The sequence below is a fragment of the Zootoca vivipara genome, chromosome 9 (genome assembly GCF_965207765.1).
Source record: "Zootoca vivipara chromosome 9, rZooViv2.hap1.1, whole genome shotgun sequence".
Lineage (NCBI taxonomy): Eukaryota > Metazoa > Chordata > Lepidosauria > Squamata > Lacertidae > Zootoca > Zootoca vivipara.
In genome coordinates this window covers 57,199,682-57,221,262 of record NC_142592.1, presented here as the reverse complement: position 1 = coordinate 57,221,262, position 21,581 = coordinate 57,199,682, and the positions used below count along the sequence as shown (strand labels likewise).

The 21,581-nt window shown below is 45.2% G+C and overlaps 1 protein-coding gene across 2 annotated transcripts in view; it reads right to left on the bottom strand.

Annotated features, from left to right (window-relative positions):
- PTPRO (protein tyrosine phosphatase receptor type O) overlaps positions 1–21,331 on the bottom strand; it is a 38,463-nt gene extending 17,132 nt beyond the window's left edge. The window contains exons 1-7 of one of the 2 annotated variants that reach the window (XM_060279443.2): positions 20,988–21,159; positions 13,674–13,806; positions 11,363–11,483; positions 9,021–9,089; positions 5,116–5,199; positions 3,745–3,780; positions 195–276 (exon numbers count right to left, since the gene is read on the bottom strand). In XM_060279443.2, the coding sequence (XP_060135426.2) occupies positions 195–276; positions 3,745–3,780; positions 5,116–5,199; positions 9,021–9,089; positions 11,363–11,483; positions 13,674–13,677 (396 nt within the window). In that variant the 5' untranslated portion in view covers positions 13,678–13,806; positions 20,988–21,159. Of the gene's footprint in view, positions 1–194; positions 277–3,744; positions 3,781–5,115; positions 5,200–9,020; positions 9,090–11,362; positions 11,484–13,673; positions 13,807–20,987 lie in introns of both variants that reach the window. The other variant, XM_088676949.1, reaches the window with a different exon arrangement.
- Between the last annotated feature and the right edge of the window lie 250 nt (positions 21,332–21,581).

The following is a 21,581-nucleotide window of genomic DNA, read 5'->3' as shown; positions in this document are numbered from 1 at the left end:
CCTACTTCAAAGAGTGGTTGTGAGGTTAAAATGGGGAGGAAGGGAACCCTACATACGACCTTCATCTCCTTAGAGGAAAAGTGGGATAGGAATGTGATAAATGACAAAAGCGCCGCCAATTCACACTCTGTCGTTCCATTCTGTGCAATTTGCTGAGTTACATCTAGCAAGCTAATATCCGCTTCAGGACATACCTCAAACTGCAGAGAGAATTTGTAATCGGAATCTTTCGCCATATCTTTGATGTAGCTGTCAAAATCATCCAGCTGGACGGGGCTTTAAAAACAAAGATATAGCATGTAACAAGCTAAACAGAAGGGGGAAATCAGATAAGATATTCATAATCGAGAAAGAAAGAGCCTGGCTGAATAAAAATAGATCCATCCCTTGGTGCCTAAAGAAAAGCGGCTTTGGTGCAGGGAAAAACCCCTTAAAGAGGGCATTCCAAAGCAGAGGGGGGAGAGCTAAAAAAAACCCCTCACTTGTCTAGTTACCACCCACTGAGTAAACAGCATTACCCAACCTGGTGCTCTCCAGATATGGGAAAAGCTAAATGACAGAAGGGCTCAGGCTGAGTTCAACACCCAGCATCTCCAGGCAGGATTGGGAGCGACCCCTGAAGAGCCAGCCAGTGTAGAAACTATGGTTAGCATGTGTGGTTTCTTCAAGGTTAATAAACCATGGTTAATTGACTGGGCCAGGTTCAGGTGGTGGTTTATAACCATGGCTTAGAGTTATGTGCAAACCAGACTTCCTTATTTCACACTTTCTGCAGTTCCCATAATGCTCAGCGGCCCCAGCTAATTCTAAATCCATTTATCAAAAAGTGCATTTTAAATGCCAAGATACATTTACCATCAGGTCTACGGTAATTTATTTTTCTATTTCTAGGGATGAAGAAAATACACACTGCCAAATCTTGTGAGGTTTCTTAGGTAGGCTGACTTAGAAGGTGCCGACATTTAAAAGTGAAGCTGAAAATATCCAGCTCTCCCTTCCATTTAAAAAAGCACAAAACTTCTCTGTAAATTCTGAGAACAAATACCATCCACGCGTGCAAATATCTGATACTATAACACCGGGCATCAAATTATGAATTTGTAGTAGCACTCAAGAGGCTGACATGGTTTAAGAAAGCGTAGCTGACATTTCACAGCAACAGAAATGGCCACACTCAATATCTGACAGTATCTGACAATGGACCTGCAACAGCATTTAGTGATATTTGTACTAATGGTTTCATTCTTCCCAACTATAAGCACCCTGCTGACAGACAGACAGAGAAACAGTGAACCACTGAAGTCAAATTTTGACTCTGAAACTGGAATGTCAAATGTTGATGTCAAAATCTAAAGGGTAAAATCTGAAAACCATCCAGGTTTTTGATTTGCCACAATTTTGCCTCAGCGCTGTAAGCCCTTGTGTCAGGAAATCAGCAGCAGAACTATTTAAAAACAAACAAACCACACACATTGTCCTTGATCCATCTAAAACGAGGCCTACTTTCTATAAACTGCAGATAAAGTGGCAAAACTGTGTCTGGACTATGCCACTTGACACTTCAGGAAGGGGCTCACACAGTTGAATCACCGGTATTCGCTGTTGTTGCTTTCAGTTTGCAAACGATACATAATTATTACACACACACACCACAATTTGCATTGTGTTTCCTTTCCATTGAAATAATTGGTGTTGACTAATGTAATAACACCACAATTTACATTACGTATGTAATGGTTTACGTAAATGACGTAAGTTTCATAATTTCAGCGCATTGGACAGAAAGAGGAATAATGTAATTTTGGACTGCAGCAGATTGGAAACACTGCTGCAGGCAACAAATATAGAGCAGAATGAAAATTTATGCCTTCTTACATATCTAGCCCCCAAACAGGTTCACCACCTCACTGGTCTTGGGTCTTAGTCATTACTTTCAATGGAACACAGTCAAGAACAACTTTAACTGGATCAGGGCCACTGTGGAAACTTGCCTTAATTTGTTAAGATTTATACGGTGAATAATGAAGAAGAGGCAAACAACTTTCTCTCGCCTGATTATTCATGTTCCAATTAGCAAATAGTGAAGCATATGCACACATTCCTCCCATTTCCTTAAAGCAGCAAACCCCAAGGAACTTGTCTCTTATCAACAGTTAATTACTCCTGTTTACCTGTTAGCATTAATGATCCAGTGCATAATTAGCAACTGCCATTAGAGCACTGTGCTGAGAGAGAGGAACGGCACTGATAACACATACGTTGCCGAGGTTTTTCACATTTTGTCATTGTTAACGAACGCCAAACCCTGTCAGGACTGTAAACTTGAGATAATTGATCTTTCCCTAATGCCTAATTTTCTGCCAGCCAGGAACATTTTTATCGTGCAATATCTGGGGCGAAGATTAAGCAGGCACATACAATTTTGTTTTGCTTAAATGTAACAGTCCATGACATATTTTAGTTTTGAGGACCCTTGGGCAGGAAAACCAGCAGCAGCATCAGAGTTGAGGGGCCTCAACTCGGAAGCCCAGTATGCATTCTGTTGAGCCCCCGGGGGCTGTAGGTGCTAGCTTTGCTTCCCCCACTGCAGCGTCTGAGAAGTTCCACCACCCTGTGGCATTGTGGGTAAAATAAAAATGGCAGCCCGATTTGTCAACAAAGATGCCTGGTGAGTCCTTCACCCACCTTTCCACCCTAGAGACTCTTCTCATCATTGGACATTGGTTTAAATTGATTTGTAGGTTTAAATCAATACATGTATATGGATGGTTACTGTATTCTTCATGAGACCTCAGGAAACTACCAAACATAGTTGGATTCCAGTTCACATCAGCCAGCGGTGGTCAGGGATTATGGGAGTTGTAGTCCCGCAGCCAGAGGGCCAGAGATTCCCCATACCTGGCTCTGATAGTTGGACCAACAGTCCGATTCAATATATGGGAGCTCCATACGGCAGAAGCATTAGCAAAGGGGGAACTTGGTCCCTTTTCACTTCAGGGATATATGTCTGTAAGGCAAGGGAAGTGAACCTCAGGCCCAAAGGCTAGTTATATAAATTTAATCCATCAATTAATCAATTAAATGTGGCCCTCCAGACCTGTATTGAGCTCTCAGGACACTGTCTAAGCCAGAACCCCTTCCAGACCCTCCAAGTGTCCCTATTTTCCAGGGACAGTCTCAGATTTACAGAAGCCGTCCTGGTTTCTGATTTGATCTTGGAATGCCCCACCTTTCCTTAGGACGCCCCTATTTTCATTGGGTAAATGTTGGAAGTTGTGGAGTTATGCCACTCCCCACGAGCCAAGGAGATCTGCAACTATACAACCTTTAGAAGATATCCGAAAGAAGCTCTGAATAGGGAAGTTTTTAAATGTCTAATGTTTTCTTTATGTTTTTATATATGTTGGAAGCTGCCCAGAGCGGCCGAAGCAACAGTCAGATGGGCGGAGTATAAACAAACAAATAAATAAACAAACAAACAAACAAATGATTGGCATGTACGTGTGTGTGTGTGTGTGTGTGTGTGTGTAGCAAATCACTGAGTTTTGTGTGGCTGGGCTACAGTCTACTGCTTGGGCCTCCCACTTTTGCTTCTGGCCCTGCTCACACTTGCATGTGGCCCCCAAAATGTGTCACAGGATGAAATATGTCCCTTGGGGTTAAAAAGGGTTTCTCGCCCCTGTTGAGAAGAGACACATGAAGGCCACACTGACATTTCCATTAAGTGTGACAAAATGGACCTACTTGGTCAGCTTCCTCTTCTTCAGTCCATTTTTACTCCTGAAAGAGAAAGAAAAGGCTGTGGTTACCTTTTGACGGCCCATTTTCTGGATGGCGGCAGCGTTAATCAAATGCCATGAAACAAATCGGCTAACACACACTTGAGGACCCATAACGTGGTAAGAAATTATTTCTAAACCACCTCTCCTTGGTTCATGGCCCAGGTGAAGGAACAAAACCTTAAATAAGAACGGAACCAAGAGAGATATGAAAGCTGAGCATCTAGTAGGGACTCAGTTTATTAAAGGAGCTATTGCAATAATGACAGCTGCCCTGAACCAGATGTTCAGCGAACCACCAGTTAGGAGAACTGCCCCGAAGGCACATTTTAACAAGGTTTTCATAGTGTTTGTCAAACACTATACATCATTAGCTTATAGAATGCATACCTCAAGAGAGGTCACGGGTCAAGGGGTTTGCACACAGCAGACATATTTAGTTCATTTTTGTAACTCAATGAGTAAAATTGGGCAGATCTTAAAAGCATGCCAGTTAATTGGGGTTCCGGGGTGGGGGAGAGAACCATTGCTCTTTTGGAACAGGCTCTTGTATAATGAGCATATAACCTGAAATGACATTTGCTTTCCTATAAAGAAACTTCTGGATACTAGTCACATCAGGGATGGGTGAAAGCTTAGCCATATCTCACGGATTGTATGCAAAGTATGCAGGGTTCATTCATTCATTCATTCATTCATTCATTCAATATCCTGCCCCTTTCTCCCAAAGCAGCCCAGGGCAGCAAAGGTATCAATAATAAAACTCTTTATTTTTAACTTTGTAAAAACAGTTTACAGATTCCCAAAACCAGGTATCTCAGGCTTTCCAAGAACAGTGCGTTTAGGCCATCAAATCTCCAAATAAACAGCGATGTTTACTGCCACTGAAAAGGCCGTCATGGGTCAATGCCAACCGAGGAGCCCCCAGTTGGCACCCCCTGTGGGCAACAGTATCCATCAACATTGTCCCATTCACGGAAGGACTTCTGCTTGCCCATCCCTCTCTCCTCACTGTGTGCGTGCCAGATTTGCTCTTTGGGAGAAGTTCTGCTGTGACGTGGAAGTCCTTCTGCAAACAGAACAGCTTTGTTTGATACGACCTTGATGTTTCTTAGGCAAGGCCAGGCAGAGTTCTGTGCAACTTCCCCCAATTTCCTCCCCACCCAATCATAAAGTGGGTGCAAGGGGCAAAAGTTCCCTCTTGCTTTTGTATTTTAAGAGTTGAACTCCATTTTGACGCCGGTAAAATATTCACATAGATTGAGCGAACCCAGCAGGAAATGAAAATGTTTTGGTTACTGTCGGGGAAGAAGCAAGCTGTTTGATGCAGACTTACCAAGGGTTAATATAAAACGCCAAGAGATAATCAGTCCATAGGCAGGAAGGCAACAGAGTTAGGAAAGCAAATACACTCCTACGCCTGTGAGTATTAATAGATAATATGCAGAGAGATTAACAATTGAAGTCAGGAGGATTAGTATGACAAGCAAGAGATCAATAGGTCACATGTTAAAATCTAGACAGACAGCCCAGAAGTAGAGGTAGGGGTGTTAGAGGCCCTAGCTAAGAGCATAGTCAAGGCTATATAATGAAGAAAAAGGAATTGGTCCCTGTTTTCTGGGACGCAGCAACCAACTACACCGCGTGGAGTCAACCAGCTATGCCACACATTGTACACCAACAATCGTATCCCCTTTTAAACCTCTTCAGAGACCTATTGTCACCCCAGAGGCTCAAGTAAATTCATAGCATTGGGCTGCTCTGTTTGGGGTTCCTTATTAGCGTAACTCCAGCTTGGATCATTAATTATCTAGAGTGTTTGATGTTCCGCCTTTGGTGCCATATCAAAGAAGCCAGCCCCCCCCAAAAGAGGATTAATGATTGCTGCAGAGGGCTCTCTGCTTCTGGGAGCTCAAAGAGGGGATAAAGGTTGATTTCCGCTTAGTTCATCATTAGCTGCATCAATATTTGCAGGGACTGCTGGCGACTTTCATTAAGTTTGGGAAATTCTTATCATTAAAATTTAGCCTGGAGAAAAGAAGGTTAAGGGGTGATATGATAGTCATGTTCAAATATATAAAAGGATGTCATATAGAGGAGGGAGAAAGATTGTTTTCTGCTGCTCCAGAGAAGCGGACACGGAGCAATGGATTCAAACTACAAGAAAGAAGATTCCACCTAAACATTAGGAAGAACTTCCTGACAGTAAGAGCTGTTTGGCAGTGGAATTTGCTACCAAGGAGTGTGGCGGAGTCTCCTTCTTTGGAGGTCTTTAAGCAGAGGCTTGACAGGCATATGTCAAGAATGCTTTGGTGTTTCCTGCTCGGCAGGGGGTTGGGCTGGATGGCCCTTGTGGTCTCTTCCAACTCTACGATTCTATTATTCTAAAAGACTTGCTTCAGCGCCATATCAATTTTGCTAGTTGCGCCAGCCGGCTGCACCTCCTAAAATCTGCAAAATACCTTCATGTCTGCCTGCTCCCCATACCAGCCCTTTAACTGATTGGCCCAGGGTCTTGGGGTCTTCCACTGTTTGGGGGAAGCACATGCCTCACATGGTAACATCCAGGGTCTCATCTGCACATCACAGTAAGCCAAAGCTTGTTTCCAGATTAGCTAATCAAAGCATCAGTAACCGCCAGAGGGCACTCACAATTCAGAATAGAAGATGAGAGAGATTAATATAATATAATAATATTCTGAACTGATTTTTTCACTTACATTTCAAGGTTACCAGGATTGCTCAAACATGAGGGATCTCAGGAAAAAAGCTTGCAACCACAATTGTTCCTTCCCAGCCCTCTAGAGTGGGCTACTAGTTTAGATCTAATGAGACAGGAACAGAGGAAGATGCTGTAGACCAGGCATCCCCAAACTGCGGCCGTCCAGATGTTTTGGCCTACAACTCCCATGATCCCTAGCTAACAGGACCAGTGGTCGGGGAAGATGGGAATTGTAGTCCAAAACATCTGGAGGGTCGAAGTTTGGGGGTGCCTGCTGTAGACCAAGTCTGACCTTTGGTCCATCTTGTTCAGTATTGTCTGCACTGAATGGCAGCAGCTCTCCAGGAGTTCAGACTGGGGACATTCCCAGCCCTCCTTGGATATGCCAGGGATTGAACTTGGGGGACCTTCTGCATGCAAAGCAGGTGTTCTATCACTGAGCTACAGTCCTTGCCTAGGATTCTGGATTTCAGAGAAGCGGTAGCTAGCAGGAGGTATTTAGAAACTGAGGACAAGAAGGAAGCATCTCAATAGACATGTTTAGGATTTCATGACATGACCCTAAAGCACGTTTACTTTGTACTGGCTGAAATACTTGGAGGGAACTTCCAAAGGTATCTGTGGGTCTAAATATGTTTAAAATTAATAAGTCCTTGAAGAAAAAGCCATCCAGGTCTCTCTGCCTTGCTCTCTCTCTCTTTCTCTCAGCCAATATTTATAGAAAGACAGAAGAGTTCCCAAGGGTCATCTAGTCCAACCCCCTTGATTATCATTTGGGAGACACCAGGCTTGGTATACAAAACACCTGCAGTGTGGGAGAAATGGGTTTCATGGGTGAACAAGAGCATTAACTGATGATCCCTTAAGCATTTTTATCATTGCAGAAATCATAGCAGATTCATTGACCAGATTTTCTTGACTCTTTATTGCTAGGGGAGATTATATGTCCAGGGGAAGAAAAAGCAGCATCTGTCTTCCCTGCCTCACATAACCAGATGCTTGTGCATTGCAGTTTCTCAGTGGAAATAGCTAATGATGAAAGGCATGACCTCAATCAAATGGAATGCAATGCTTAAAGAGGTCAAAGAGGGCGGCGAAGGAGAGCTCTAGGTGTACTCTACTGTTTTGTTGTATGGGCAGCCTTGGGAAGAATTTTGTTCTTGAAAGGCGGTACAGAAATTTATTTAGATAATGAATAAATAGTTTTTTCAGTGCCATGTGCTATGTGGCCTCCTGGAAGGACCCCCTGTTCTAGGGCTGCTTCCCAGAGGCGATGTGACTGCAAATAAAGGGACCGGTGACCTCCTGCTTTTGTGGCACTATTTTGGTCCAAAATTTCTGCTCTTAAACCCTGCAGACAATAGCCAGAAAGCTCATACCAAGGACAAACTTAGTTGGTCTCTAAGGTGCTACTGGAAGGATTTTAGGGGGGGGGGCACAATTTTAAGCTTTGCAAAAAAGGGGAAGAATTTTAGCCAGGGGGACGTACATTCACATTATTTATTTTTGCAAGCTGTTTGAGTTAAGATTCGGGTGCACGGCGATTCAGCAGTTGCCTTCTTCTCCTGGACCAACCAAGTTGGTGGGGTGGCACCGTCGCGAGCTGCACAGCTGCACAGAACTCTGCTTGACTAAAGAACAGTCCTGTGCAGCCTGAAGTCTTGCCATCTTATTCTGTCAGCAAAGGTGTATGAGCAAAAGACACCAGCAGGGTTGTTTTGTTGTTGGAAAGAGCCAGGTGCAAAGAGGTGAAGGTAAGGCCGCCACTTGTCCCCTGCCAGCAGCCATTCCATCAGGCTTCAGCAGAAGAGGAAAAGGGGAAGCAGAGCTACTCCATTGGCTTAGGAGGAAAGACAAGTAACGCCAACTCTATGTGGACTGTTTTCCATTCCATCTGGTAGTCATTATAATAACGTTGGAACTAATAACTAGTCCCCGAGTTTGCTTTTTCACCATTTTTCTCCCTTTTCCCCACCATACCTTTTAGATTACAAGTTTGGGGGCAAGATAAATAAATAAAATCTTGAAAAAGATTATTTAAAAAACTGCTACAAAAACAAGTTCTATTAAAAGAATCAAGTCCTTAAAATTTTTTTTCTAAAAAAGTCTTTAGAAGAATCCAACAAAAGAATTGAAAAATTGTCCAGTAGCACCTTAGAGAACTAAGTTTTTTTTAAAACAAAACAAAACACAATCCTTTTCAAGATTTGTTTTATTTAGTTTGACTACAGCAGACCAACATGGCTAGCTACCTGAATCTAGAAGTTTGGGGGCAGGGAGCTGCTCTGAGAGAGTTTTTTGGAAGAGGAATGAGGTAAAAATCATACAGATGAATAAAGAATATAAAATGTAGGTCCTATTTAAAATGTGGGATCCAACTGTTAATGTTTGAATTGTAATATTTATCTCATAGCAAATATTATTTAGAGTTAGGGCCAAAAAGAAAACCCAATACACATCAAGAGAAATAGCCAGGCAAATGTAAGAGTAGCTGTAATAAAACTTTGGGCACCGCTTACCAGTTATATGGAAGTTTTCCGTCTCTCTCCAGTGAAGCAAAGTTCACAAAGGTTCCAGCTCCACATTCCCTGGTATTGGAAGAAGACCTCAAGTGATTATCAGTAGATCAGCCTCTATCTCTCTCACTATCTTTTATCTGTCCTGGATCTGCCTTTTTCCTTCCCTGCTTCTTCCTAGACCGATAAATTTGTCCTTGATGAAAATACACCCCCACTGAACACAGCGAGGCTGACTTCTGACTAAGCATGGTTAAGCGTCAAACCAGACAGAGCAATAGAGATCAGAGATCAGAATCTCTCAAGTTCTTCCCCTTCACCCAGCTGTAGAGGGTTTCCCAAACGTGGGTCTCCAGCTGTTTTTGGACTACAACTCCCATCCTCCCTAGCTAGCAGGACCAGGGATGATGGGGATTGCAAAACAGCTGGAGACCCAAGTTTGGGGAAGCCACATCCCGATGTAATAGAGAACTGAGAGTAGCAGTGTTGCTCCAGCATTCCCTCCCCAGCGATTGCAAAATTGGTTAACTGAACAATTAAGAGTCAGTAGATCTGATTGCAACCTTTGGTAGCTGGCAATATTTCTCCTCTGTTCTGTAACATCTGCATTTGTACCGGTGGGCAAACTCAAGGAGGAGCATTGCGTTTACTGCCAGGTCATGGAACAGAAAAAGATGGTTCGCATCACCTGGAGAACAGCTGTAGCTATAAATAAGAGCCAAGCAGACATAATCCAATTTAAAAGAGCTCTGCTATTCCAAGAGTTTGACCAAACTACGGGAGGCAGTGCAAGACAGGAGTGCCTGGCGTGCTATGGTCCATGGGGTCACGAAGAGTCGGACACGACTAAACGACTAAACAACAACATTCCAAGTGCACATGTTTCACCTGAAATGTGTACACTACATCAAATACATGCCATTTAATAAAACACCATGTCTGCAGGAGAACCAATTAACACCCCCCCTTTCTCCCTCTCAAAGTGATGCTTTGAAATGCAATTACATACCTTGTTAACCTTGAAAGGAAAGAGGAAATTATTTTTATGCACAGTGTGCATGGAAATTGTAAGGAAATGGGGAGTCTTAATCCTTCTGCAAGGCTTCCATTGATAGATGTTTGCAGAATGAATCAGTGATGGGATTAACTTTGCAACCGGGATGAGGACAGTCCTTGGACAAAGGGTGGGAGTTTCAGGGGTGGTGAAGGTCATGCAAACAAGGTTGCTGCAGTGGGGGCATGGAATCACCAATTGCTTATTAGTTAATTCATTCGGATACGTGTAAGTAAGGGAACCACTTGTTGCTTATCACTTAAGAGATGAACATATTGGAGGAGAATACCTGGTTTAGCTTTAATGCATCCATACAGAACCATATAATTTTAGATTTGGCAGGAGCCCTAGAGGGTTAGCTCATCCAATTCCCTTCTGCCCGTGTCAGGTTCAGCCCAGTCCAAATCTGGAACCTGAGGTCTTCTGAACCTAGACATTCCAATCATAAGACTGGAGGTCTGCACACAAACTGCCTAGCCTGTCTGGGCAGCCCAGGACCTCCATACACACTGCCCAGGCTTGTGTCCCAGGGAGGTCACTTGCGTACTGCTAACACAGCGATTTGACTTCACCCCCAGAGGCGCACAACCTGGAGTTGCTGGGGACTGAAATTCTGCATGCTTAGCAGATGCTCTCTCATTGAGTTACAATCCTATTGAACTCCTTCAACTGTTCCTCATAGAGCATGGCTCATGATAATATAAATCATGGGTTTCATAAGAACATTAGAAGAGTCCTATGGTCCATCTAGTCCAGCATCCTGTTCTCACAGTGGCCAACCAGATGCCTGTGGCAAGCCCCAAAGCAGGACCTGAGCACAAACAGGGCCGTCTTGAGCAGATCACGCGCCCTTGTGCTGAGGGGCGGAGATCGCTCCGCCGCCCGCCCCGCCCTCGCAGGGCGCAATTGGTTTCCGCGCGGCTTTGCCGCGCAGCGCCCTCCTTTCCGGGCCGGCGCCCAGCTTACCAGCCCCGCGCCATGATGCACTGCGCCACCGGGGGTCTATGAAGAGCCGGCCCTGAGCACAAAAGCCCTCTCCTGGCTTCCAGAGGCATACTGCCTCCAAGGTGGAGGTCAAACATCGCCATCATTGCTAGAAGCCACTGAGCTTTGGGGGAAATTCTCCACGAATTTGTCCAATCCTCTTTAAAAGACATCCCAGTTGGTGGTCACCACCACTTATTGTGTAAGCGATACGCAGTGGCCCAAGTCCCTAGCTCACCATGGCACACAGTTGCTCCATTTGCCATTTACGAACCATCACTGGCATTAGAAGTCAAAGCAGACCTACCTGGCCATTTGCAGGTGTTTTCTCCGAAGGACCACAAGAGTGACCAGCAGCAGGCCTATCAAAAGGATGCTCAAGATGGCTAGGACAGAGATGACCACCACGTTGGGATTCATCTCCGTAACTGAAAATGCAAGGAGGAGGAGGAGCCAGGTTAAGGAATGATACCAAGACATGCTAAGGAAAAGACAACAATCCTGAATTATTTCTGCTTATAATAGTTTCTCAGACAGCAGTTCCACAATGACTGTGGAAGTCCCTACAGGGGTCCTTTGAAAAACAACAACTATATACTGACAAAAAAATGATGGACAATTGACCAAACAATGCAAATGGTGGGCTCTCAGTTCCCTGGTGGGCAAAATGCAATAACAAGATCAAATACTGACAATTTCATGCCTATTAATGCTACCCCAAAAGGTAAAGGTAAAGGTAAAGGGACCCCTGACCATTAGGTCCAGTCGTGACCAACTCTGGGGTTGCGCGCTCATCTCGCATTATTGGCCGAGGGAGCCGGCGTATAGCTTCCAGGTCATGTGGCCAGCATGACAAAGCCGCTTCTGGCAAACCAGAGCAGCACATGGAAATGCCGTTTACCTTCCCGCTGTAGCGGTTCCTATTTATCTACTTGCATTTTGACGTGCTTTCAAACTGCTAGGTTGGCAGGAGCTGGGACCAAGCAACGGGAGCTCACCCCGTCACAGGGATTCGAACCGCCGACCTTCTGATCAGCAAGCCCTAGGCTCAGTGGTTTAACCACAGCGCCACCTGGGTCCCACCCCAAAAGGTTGTTGTTGTTTAGTCGTTTAGTCGTGTCCGACTCTTCGTGACCCCATGGACCATAGCACGCCAGGCACTCCTGTCTTGCACTGCCTCCCGCAGTTTGGTCAAACTCATGTTCGTAGCTTCGAGAACACTGTCCAACCACCTTGTCCTCTGTCGTCCCCTTCTCCTAGTGCCCTCAATCTTTCCCAACATCAGGGTCTTTTCCAAGGATTCTTCTCTTCTCATGAGGTGGCCAAAGTATTGGAGCCTCAGCTTCACGATCTGTCCTTCCAGGGAGCACTCAGGGCTGATATCCTTAAGAATGGAGAGGTTTGATCTTCTTGCAGTCCACGGGACTCTCAAGAGTCTCCTCCAGCACCATAATTCAAAAGCATCAATTCTTCGGCGATCAGCCTTCTTTATGGTCCAGCTCTCACTTCCATACATCACTACTGGGAAAACCATAGCTTTAACTATACGGACCTTTGTCGGCAAGGTGATGTCTCTGCTTTTTAAGATGCTGTCTAGGTTTGTCATTGCTTTTCTCCCAAGAAGCAGGCGTCTTTTAATTTCGTGACTGCTGTCACCATCTGCAGTGATCAAGGAGCCCAAGAAAGTAAAATCTCTCACTGCCTCCATTTCTTCCCCTTCTATTTGCCAGGAGGTGATGGGACCAGTGGCCATGATCTTGGTTTTTTTGATGTTGAGCTTCAGACCATATTTTGCGCTCTCCTCTTTCACCCTCATTAAAAGGTTCTTTAATTCCTCCTCGCTTTCTGCCATCAAGGTTGTGTCATCTGCATATCTGAGGTTGTTGATATTTCTTCCAGCAATCTTAATTCCGGCTTGGGATTCATCTAGTCCAGCCTTTCGCATGATGAATTCTGCATATAAGTTAAATAAGCAGGGAGACAATATACAACCTTGTTGTACTCCTTTCCCAATTTTGAACCAATCAGTTGTTCCATATCCAGTTCTAACTGTAGCTTCTTGTCCCACATAGAGATTTCTCAGGAGACAGATGAGGTGATCAGGCACTCCCATTTCTTTAAGAACTTGCCATAGTTTGCTGTGGTCGACACAGTCAAAGGCTTTTGCATAGTCAATGAAGCAGAAGTAGACGTTTTTCTGGAACTCTCTAACTTTCTCCATAATCCAGCGCATGTTTGCTATTTGGTCTCTGGTTCCTCTGCCCTTTCGAAATCCAGCTTGCACTTCTGGGAGTTCTCGGTCCACATACTGCCTAAGCCTGCCTTGTAGAATTTTAAGCATAACCTTACCCCAAAAGGTAGCTACCCCAAAAGGTAGCATCTGACTAATAAGTCAATGCTTAGGAATCCACATTTTGCCTCATATGGTCTTCTGCCACATCTCAATCTTAGACTTGGAGGGACCACGAGGGACATCAAGTCCAACCCTTTGCAATGCAGGAATCTTCTGAAAACCTTTTGGGGGGTATTTCCCACGGGTCCTTGCCCTATGGTCGTTTTTTGGGGGGGGGGGCTAGAAATGGGTGAAGTGGGTGAAGAATCAAAGGAATTCATCTCACCCATTGTGGAGACAGCAATGAAGGTGGGGATGCTGGGGCTGTTGTGGCTGAAGGTGGTCACACTGCAGTTGTAGGACGTGGCAGGCAGGAGGCTGGAGATGGTCACTACGTGCGAAGAAACCGTAACAGGCTCCTAAATGTATGCGGGGGGGGGGGGAGAAAAGAGTTTGTGGTTAGTGATCACTCCAATTATTATATGCCTCCCCCGCCCCCAGCAAATGCAGGCTAAACTCCTGTATGTGCTTAGAATCACAGAATTGGGGAAGACCCCAAGGGTCACACAGTCCCACCCCCTGCAATGGAGGAATCTCAAGTGAAGCATTCATGAAAGATGCCGGGTGGTTTACCAGAGAGCAAGCCCCATTTAAACCTGAGGGCCTTAGTTCTGAGTAGACATGCATGGAATCCTCTATGAGGAGAGGGTGCAATGTTTGGGGCTTCTTAGTTTCAGGAGGTGGGGAGAGCAATTAACCGTGGGCATGATAAGGCGTGGGCATGATAAGGTGTGTGGAGAAAGTTGTGTTAAGAATCTTAAATATAAAATAAATAATCATAAATGCACACATATCTAAATATATGAACCATGTGCTGGACATAGTACAGGAGAGCAACCCTCAAGCCATTTTGACTCTCCCAATGACCTCAAATATTCCTCTGCAGTAAGGGAGGCAAATAGGGAAAGTCTTCCCATTGTCTTTTCACTTACAGATTCTGTCTTAAGGGAGTATTTGTGTATGAAGAGGGTGAGCCTGTGACCTGGATTCAGGAACTAAATTATTAACCATTACGAAAGAATGGCCAGGCTTGCCCAGGTTAATGCAATCAACAAACATTACCAGGTATCCTAGCAGACAGGATTTCTGCTGCAGACGGCCTCCTATGATGTATGTATGATGATTTGGGGGTGGTCTTTGGCTAAGGGGGTTGGGCAATGTCAAAAGTCTTTAAAGGTGCTTGCACACTTTTGTTCAAGGTCTTTCCCTCCTTGGAAGGAGGGGAGGGAACTCTGTTGCATCAGAAAAATAAATATCTGCTTTGCTTTCCACTGGATCCTGCCTCCACTCATTCTTCTCTGACTGATTGTCGACTTAGGGGACTCAGAGTTGGGCAGCAAAAGCCCAAACCCAATTTTTTACATCAAAGTGGACAGGGAGAGGTTTTTCTCACTGTCTTAAAATACTAGAAGTCCGGGTGATCCGATGAAGCTGAACGCTGGATGATTCAAGACGGGCAAAAGCAAGCACTTCTTCACACGTGACTAAACTGTGGGATTCCTACCACAAGAGATTGTGGTGGCCAGCCAACACTGTTCCACTTAAAGGGTAGGTTTGTGAGTGTTGCAACTCCCGCTTTGCATGGAAAACCACACCCATTCAGACCTCTGCATATTTGTACCCATGTACTCATTGTGGTTACGTACTCATTTTGGATAACTTATATCCTGGCCTTTGCACAAGCTGCAGAGTGTTTGCAAGAAAAACGAATGAGATTAAAAGAACATATCAAATCTGTAAAATAACTGTAATCCTTAAAAACAGCAGCACAACAACTTGCTAAACTGCAGTTACGGATAGCAGCAGTGTGGGGCAGCAACAATGCATTCTCAAGCTGTACAGTCCTGGGAAGGCTGTAGCATGTGACAGAGACGATGTGGAATTTAGCTCTTTTCTTCCGTTCCCGACCACAGCATGCCGTGCAGGAAGGCGATAAAACCAAATCATGACACAAGCACAGTTTCATCATAGTAACTCCGTGACCCTTTTCGTTTCTTCCTGGCTTTGTAACCAGTTCTGAAACAGTGATGTGACTCATGCTAGCACATGGCAAAGGCAAGAGATGCTGTCCTAGGCCTAGATGAAGCAAGCAGATGGGGCAAAGTCTTTCTTTTAGCAGAGGCCTCTAAGGCTGCATTCAGACATTTCCCTAACTCTTACTTTCCACATTATATTTGATTTAAAAGCCACAAATCTAGCAGAATCTAGTGGAAGTTTATCGCTCATTTCCATGTTTATTGGTTCCAGAAATAATCCCTTTGCGATCCCATAAACCTCCAAAATCGCAGAAGTAAAGTCACAATTTGGCGGGCCACATAGCTGCCAAGTCTCCCGTTTTTCGCGGGAAAGTCCCGTTTTAAAAGCCATTTCCCGCTGGCAGCCCGGATCGAACAAAATCCCGTAAATCCCCCGGATTTACGTTGCGCGTTGCTCCAGGCCTCTAGGGGGCACCCCAGCGAGTCCTGCCAGCTCCATGCAAAGTGGCTCCCCCGCCCCCTCCCTCCCGGGCCGACTCTCCTGCAAGGCAGCGGCTCCAGTCAGGACTCAGGAGCAGCAGCCTCTCCCTTCGGCTCCTTCACTGTCTCGCAGCCCCTCCCTCCCAGCTGATTCTCCGGCATCCGCTTGCAGCGGATAAAATAAACCTGAAGGCTAGAGGGTGGTTTTGCAGGGCACATACCAAACTTTCTGTGGGATGGCCCCCCCGGAGCCCTTTCCAATGACTGCCACAGAGAAGCCCGTTTATTTATTTCTTGGAGTATTTTAATCATAGTATAACAGAACTGGACGGTTGGAAGGGACCCCCAAGGGTCCTCTAGACCAACCCCCTCCAGTGCAGGAATCACAGCACAAGCATCTCCCTGAAGCATCACTGCATTAGTGCATTTGACATCCTTTTTTTTGCAAGCATTTATTTCCTGCATCTGAGCCAGTGCCGCTCCGCCCATGTCTGGGCACCGGAAATCGGGCAGCGCCAGCACCGAAGTCACTTCTACGCATGTCTGGACATGCATAGAAGCGACTTCGGTGTTGTGCCGCTGCGATCCCTTATTTTTCTACCTGGAACTTGGCAGCTATGGCGGGCCATCCCAGCATGCTGTTCTCTCCTGCTGTGTTCATGGGGGAATCATGGGGGAACAGAAGCACACAGGGTGGAACAGCAGCGATGTTGTCCACTGGTGTTCGCTCTTGTGCCACACCACACCCAGCGGAATGAATGAAATTTGGCGTGAACTGCCAATATATCAGCCAACATGCCACAGTTCCATAATGCAACAGCCACATGAAAGGAATGTGCTAGCGTTACAAACAGAAAAACTACACAATGTTCCCTGCATCTGAATGCACCCTTAGAATGGTCAACCAGCGTAGAGAGGTGAAAACCAAAAGCTGTGATGATGCAACAGGTGAAAAACCTCAGAAGGATCATCAACAAATGACCATCGTCTACCTTTTCATACCACCCAGAATCTTGGGTGTGCTTTCGTTTTTTTCCGACCTTTGTGGAATACAATTATTTTATACCAGAGTGGAAATAAAGTACAGTATATCACAAAAGTATATCAACGAAAGATGATTAATGTGTTTTCAGCCTTTCTTCACAGCCTTGTTGGATTCCCCAACAACACCTCTATAACTCACTTATTAAAATAAAGGAAATGATGCCTTAATTCTACCACACACCAGGTTAGGAACTGAGTCTTTGGGGGAAGTCAGGTGCTTTCAATGCACAGTGTGGGTGTGACAAAGAAAACAAGAAGTGGCATTCTAATGAAGGGTGTGAACTGTAACTAGTTTTAACTTTTAGATGCAGAGCTGCAACCACAGCATAAAGTTGGAAGCCCACAATTACCAGCAGCCAAAGAGGCCACTTGCTTGTTTCCCCCTCTCTGGCATATTATTGCTGGCTTTCCCTTTTGCATTCAAAGCCAGAACTCCCAGGGGGGAAACCCTTGGGCTTTCCCCCTTGTAACAGAACCACAAAAATTGAAAAAAGGGAAGAGCTTCCTTTCTCATGAATTGTGCTTTGCTGCAGATTCCCAAACTGGTGGATACAAAAATACTAAAGGATTGTCTTTCTGGGTACTAGTGACTAAGTGTCCTATTTTACAGAGGACCTTCATCTACCTGAAGGGTTGTTAAAGGACAGTCCTCTATTTGAAGGAGTCCTTCCTTTTGCAGGCTCTCCACTCCAAGTCCTGTTTAAGGATAAAATAGCCCCAAGAAGGGACAGCAAGAAGGCTCACAAAGGGACCCATCGACCACGAGCACTTTGTCAGAAGACTCAGCAGGCACAAAGCTCACGTGGTCACGGGCTTTGCCACTGTGGTGAGATATATGGCATTTGTCTTTAAATTATAGTAACTATACCCAAGTTTGCAACTGTTTGTATGCATCAACACATTCAGTTTTATGCAAATAGATGTCCCCTTTTTGGTGATATATATATATAGCACAGGTGTCATCAAATTTGTGCCCTGTGGAAATTTTGGACTACAACTCCCATCATCCTTCACCGATGGCAATGACAGCTAGTGCTGATGGGAGCTGGAGTCCGCAACATCGTATCTTGAGTAGTTGTTTAGAAGAGCTGTGGGCAAGGAAGGGATGTAGCTCAGTGGCAGAGCAGCTGCCCTGCACCCCTCTCTGAAACTCTGGAGAACCCCTGCCAATCATACTGGGCTAGATGGGCCAATGGTTTGACTCAGTATAAGGCAGCTTCCTTGGTTCCTAGATGTAAGAGAGAATTACATTGGGAGCACCTTTTCTCCCGCTTGCAAAAGAAGATGCATCCATTCCAGATCCCCCTTTCTGCACTAAAGATATAGGAGCCCTGTTTCCCTTTGCATTTGGTCATCCCCAAACTACATTGCCACACCCTCCCATTAGGATCTTTAAAAGGCACCTGTATTGCAGTTTTGAAAACATGCAAAGCTATTTCAATATAACAAATAGGGCTGGATGTTGCACATTATGGAATTATCTTTCCATTGATTAATTGCTGGGAGCCAAATTGAAAGGGCAAACGAAAACGTTAACTGATGGGACTCCTAACTAAGGAGACATTCATGTTGTGAAGCAACCTTGATCCTGATGTGCTAATATAATGAGGGAATCAGAAAAGTATCAAAACTATATCTCTTTCAGGTGTCAAGAAGAAGATGGTGTGGGAAAAAGGAGACAGCAGGGCAGATAGATAGTCAACGCTGGGGGAAAATATGGGAGAAACGTACATTGAAAATGTTGTCTATAAGAATAAAAGAAAATTATTATAAATTAATTTGGAGATGGTATTTAACACCAGTCAGATTAAATCGAATAAACAAGGAATATTCAGTGTTATGTTGGAGGGGATGCCAGGAAACCGGGAATTATATTCACATGTGGTAGGGGTTTAAATATGTACAATTCTTTTGGCAAAGGGTGTTTAAAGAGATGACAGAAATCACTGGATTAAAGCTGACCAAAAGTCCAGAGGTAGCATTATGATCAATTTACGATGGGGTGGAAGGTTTGCAGGCGATGAAGGACTTGCTCACAAATTTATTGACAGCTGCATGAATTATGATAGCTAGTAAGTGGAAGACGCAAGCAGAATATAAAATGGAAGAATAGTATGAAGGGGTGTAGGGATATAGCTATTAATGATAAATTAACATGTGTCATTGAGGTAAAATGGGGAATATGCACGAGAAATGATTTTGGAGAGATGTGGAAAGTGTTTGTACTGTTAAAATAGAAAGGTTTAAAACCTTCACAAGAGGGGTTGAAATTTTGGGAGGTTGGATAGTTACAATGGAATGGTCTTGGTGGCTTAGCTGCCAAGTACCCCGTTTTTCACTGGAAACCCCCGGATTTTAATCTGTTTCCCGCTGTTCTCCCGAATGTCAGAAAAATCCCGGAAATCCCCCGGATTTCCTACCTGCCAGGGAGCCTCCATTTTGGGTGCTGCTCTGACCATGTGTGGGCACTGGAAATAGGGCAGAGCGGCACCGGAAGTCACTTCTACGCATGCCCGGCAGCCATCTTGGTGGTGGCCGCATGGCGGCGGCCATGTTGGTGGCCATCTTATTTATGATTATTACTTTATCAAAATTAATGATGATGATAATGATGTGGTGTGTGTGTGTGTGTGTGTGTGTGTGTGTAAACTACTGTATAGCTCTTTCAGGTGTTCTCCACCATATGTTCAAGGAACATGTGGAAGGGGAAGGGCGTTCACTGGTGAGTCACACTGGCACAAACACTGACATACCCCTCTGGCCACGGTGCGAGCCACACACTGAGTCGAACATGTGAAAGAGGCCCAGTGTGACCAACAGCTGTATTGCGCTAGAGGCTCTCAGGTGAGTTGGAACTCAGGTACATAAGAAGAACTTGCTAGATCAGGCCAAAGACCCACAGCGGCCAACCAGATGCCTATGGGAAGCCCCCAAGCAGATCCTGAGCATAGCTGCCAAGTCTCCCGTTTTTCGCGGGAAACCCCCGGATTTTAATCCGTTTCCCGCTATTATCCCGAATAGAAAAAAATCCTGGAAATCCCCTGGATTTCCTACCTGCCAGGGTCTCACTTGCGATCTGGTCTGCACCTCCTCTCTTCGCTTGCCCCCAACCTCTCCCTTTAAAAATAAGAGTAGCAATAGCAGCAAAATATCGTGTCTCACTAAACTCAACTCAATGAGAATTGTTTATTTAAACAGCCACAGCAACAACACACGCAGAGGATGATCACGCTGCGGAACCAGCGGCAGCCACCCTCTCATTCCCGTTCATTGAGACGTGCATCTTGCGCTGAAAAGCACCACACGGCCGAAACGCCCCCCCCGCGCCCCGGACTTATGCGCAGATGGCGACGCTTCTTAAGCACAGCACCACGCTCTCGCCCTGGCCCCTCTCCTGGTCCCTCCGCGCATGTGCTGCTTCTTCCAGCACATCCTCAGATTGCGAGGCTCCATTTTGGGTGCCGGTCTGCCCATGTCTGGGCACCAGAAATCAGGCGGCGCTGGTACCGGAAGTTGCTTCTATGCATGTCCAGACATGCGTAGAAGCGACTTCCGGTGCCGCGCCACTGCTGATCCCGCATTTTTCAGCGGGGGACTTGGCAGCTATGATCCTGAGTCCAACAGCACTCTCCACACTGGTGTTTTTCAACAACTGGTATTCAGAAGTTGTAAGACATAGTCATTGTGGCTAGTAGCCACGGATAGCATGATCCCCCGTGAACCTGTCCAATCCTTTTTTAAAGCCTGACTCTCTTAAAGTTAAGGCCAGAGGGATTGTCCTGTTCCCCGTCCCACTCGATGGATTCCCTGAACATGTGGATCTCTGCACCTGAAAAGGGCTCATGTAGGATAGCTTCCATTTATTAAATCAGCAGAAACTGGGGTTGCACTATTTAATTGAGAGCTGCCATGCTGGTTGTTGTCAGAGTCTCAAACAGGAGAAGATAACATAAAAGCGGGGGACAAAACAGATTCCCAAATCTTCACCATTGAGATACAAGAGGATGTGGAACATCTCTGAAAAAGAAGAAAACACATACCTGGGTCTTTGTGTCTTGGCTCAAACCAGCCTGCTGGCAGAAGACTTCAAAGAAATCAGCAACCCCCTCTTCCACCCATAGGAGAGTCACAGATGTCTGGGTCTTATTCACAGCGAAAAGTGACCTCGGAGGAGCTGGGTCTGGGGACAGGAGGAGAATAACTTCAGCTGTCTCTTACGAGTCCAATGGGAAGATATGGCAGGCAGAACCAGTTGAAGGAAGAACCAGTTGAAGAGCCAGCTTTCTAGTGGTTCCACAGAGATGTTTTTTTTTACTTTTCCCAAAGCTCTGTCAGCAGGCAATTTTAAAACAGAAACACCCTTAAATAGCGGGCTTCCCTCCCTTCCCTATTTTCAGTTATTGCTTCATTTCCTTTTTTTCAGTTGAGTCTTAACTGGCATGTGTGTGCCTTTGTAGCTTTAGGAAGATAAATGATATTTGCACAACTTTTGACAGAGGGTTCCGAAAGCCGTTATTTTGTTGATGGAGCTAGAACCACACATTTCTCCTCTTGGTTTGTCTGACCCTAAGATCGCTGTCAATCTGAGATGGTCAAAATGAGACAGTGTGCCATATTTAAGGAAGCTCATTAAG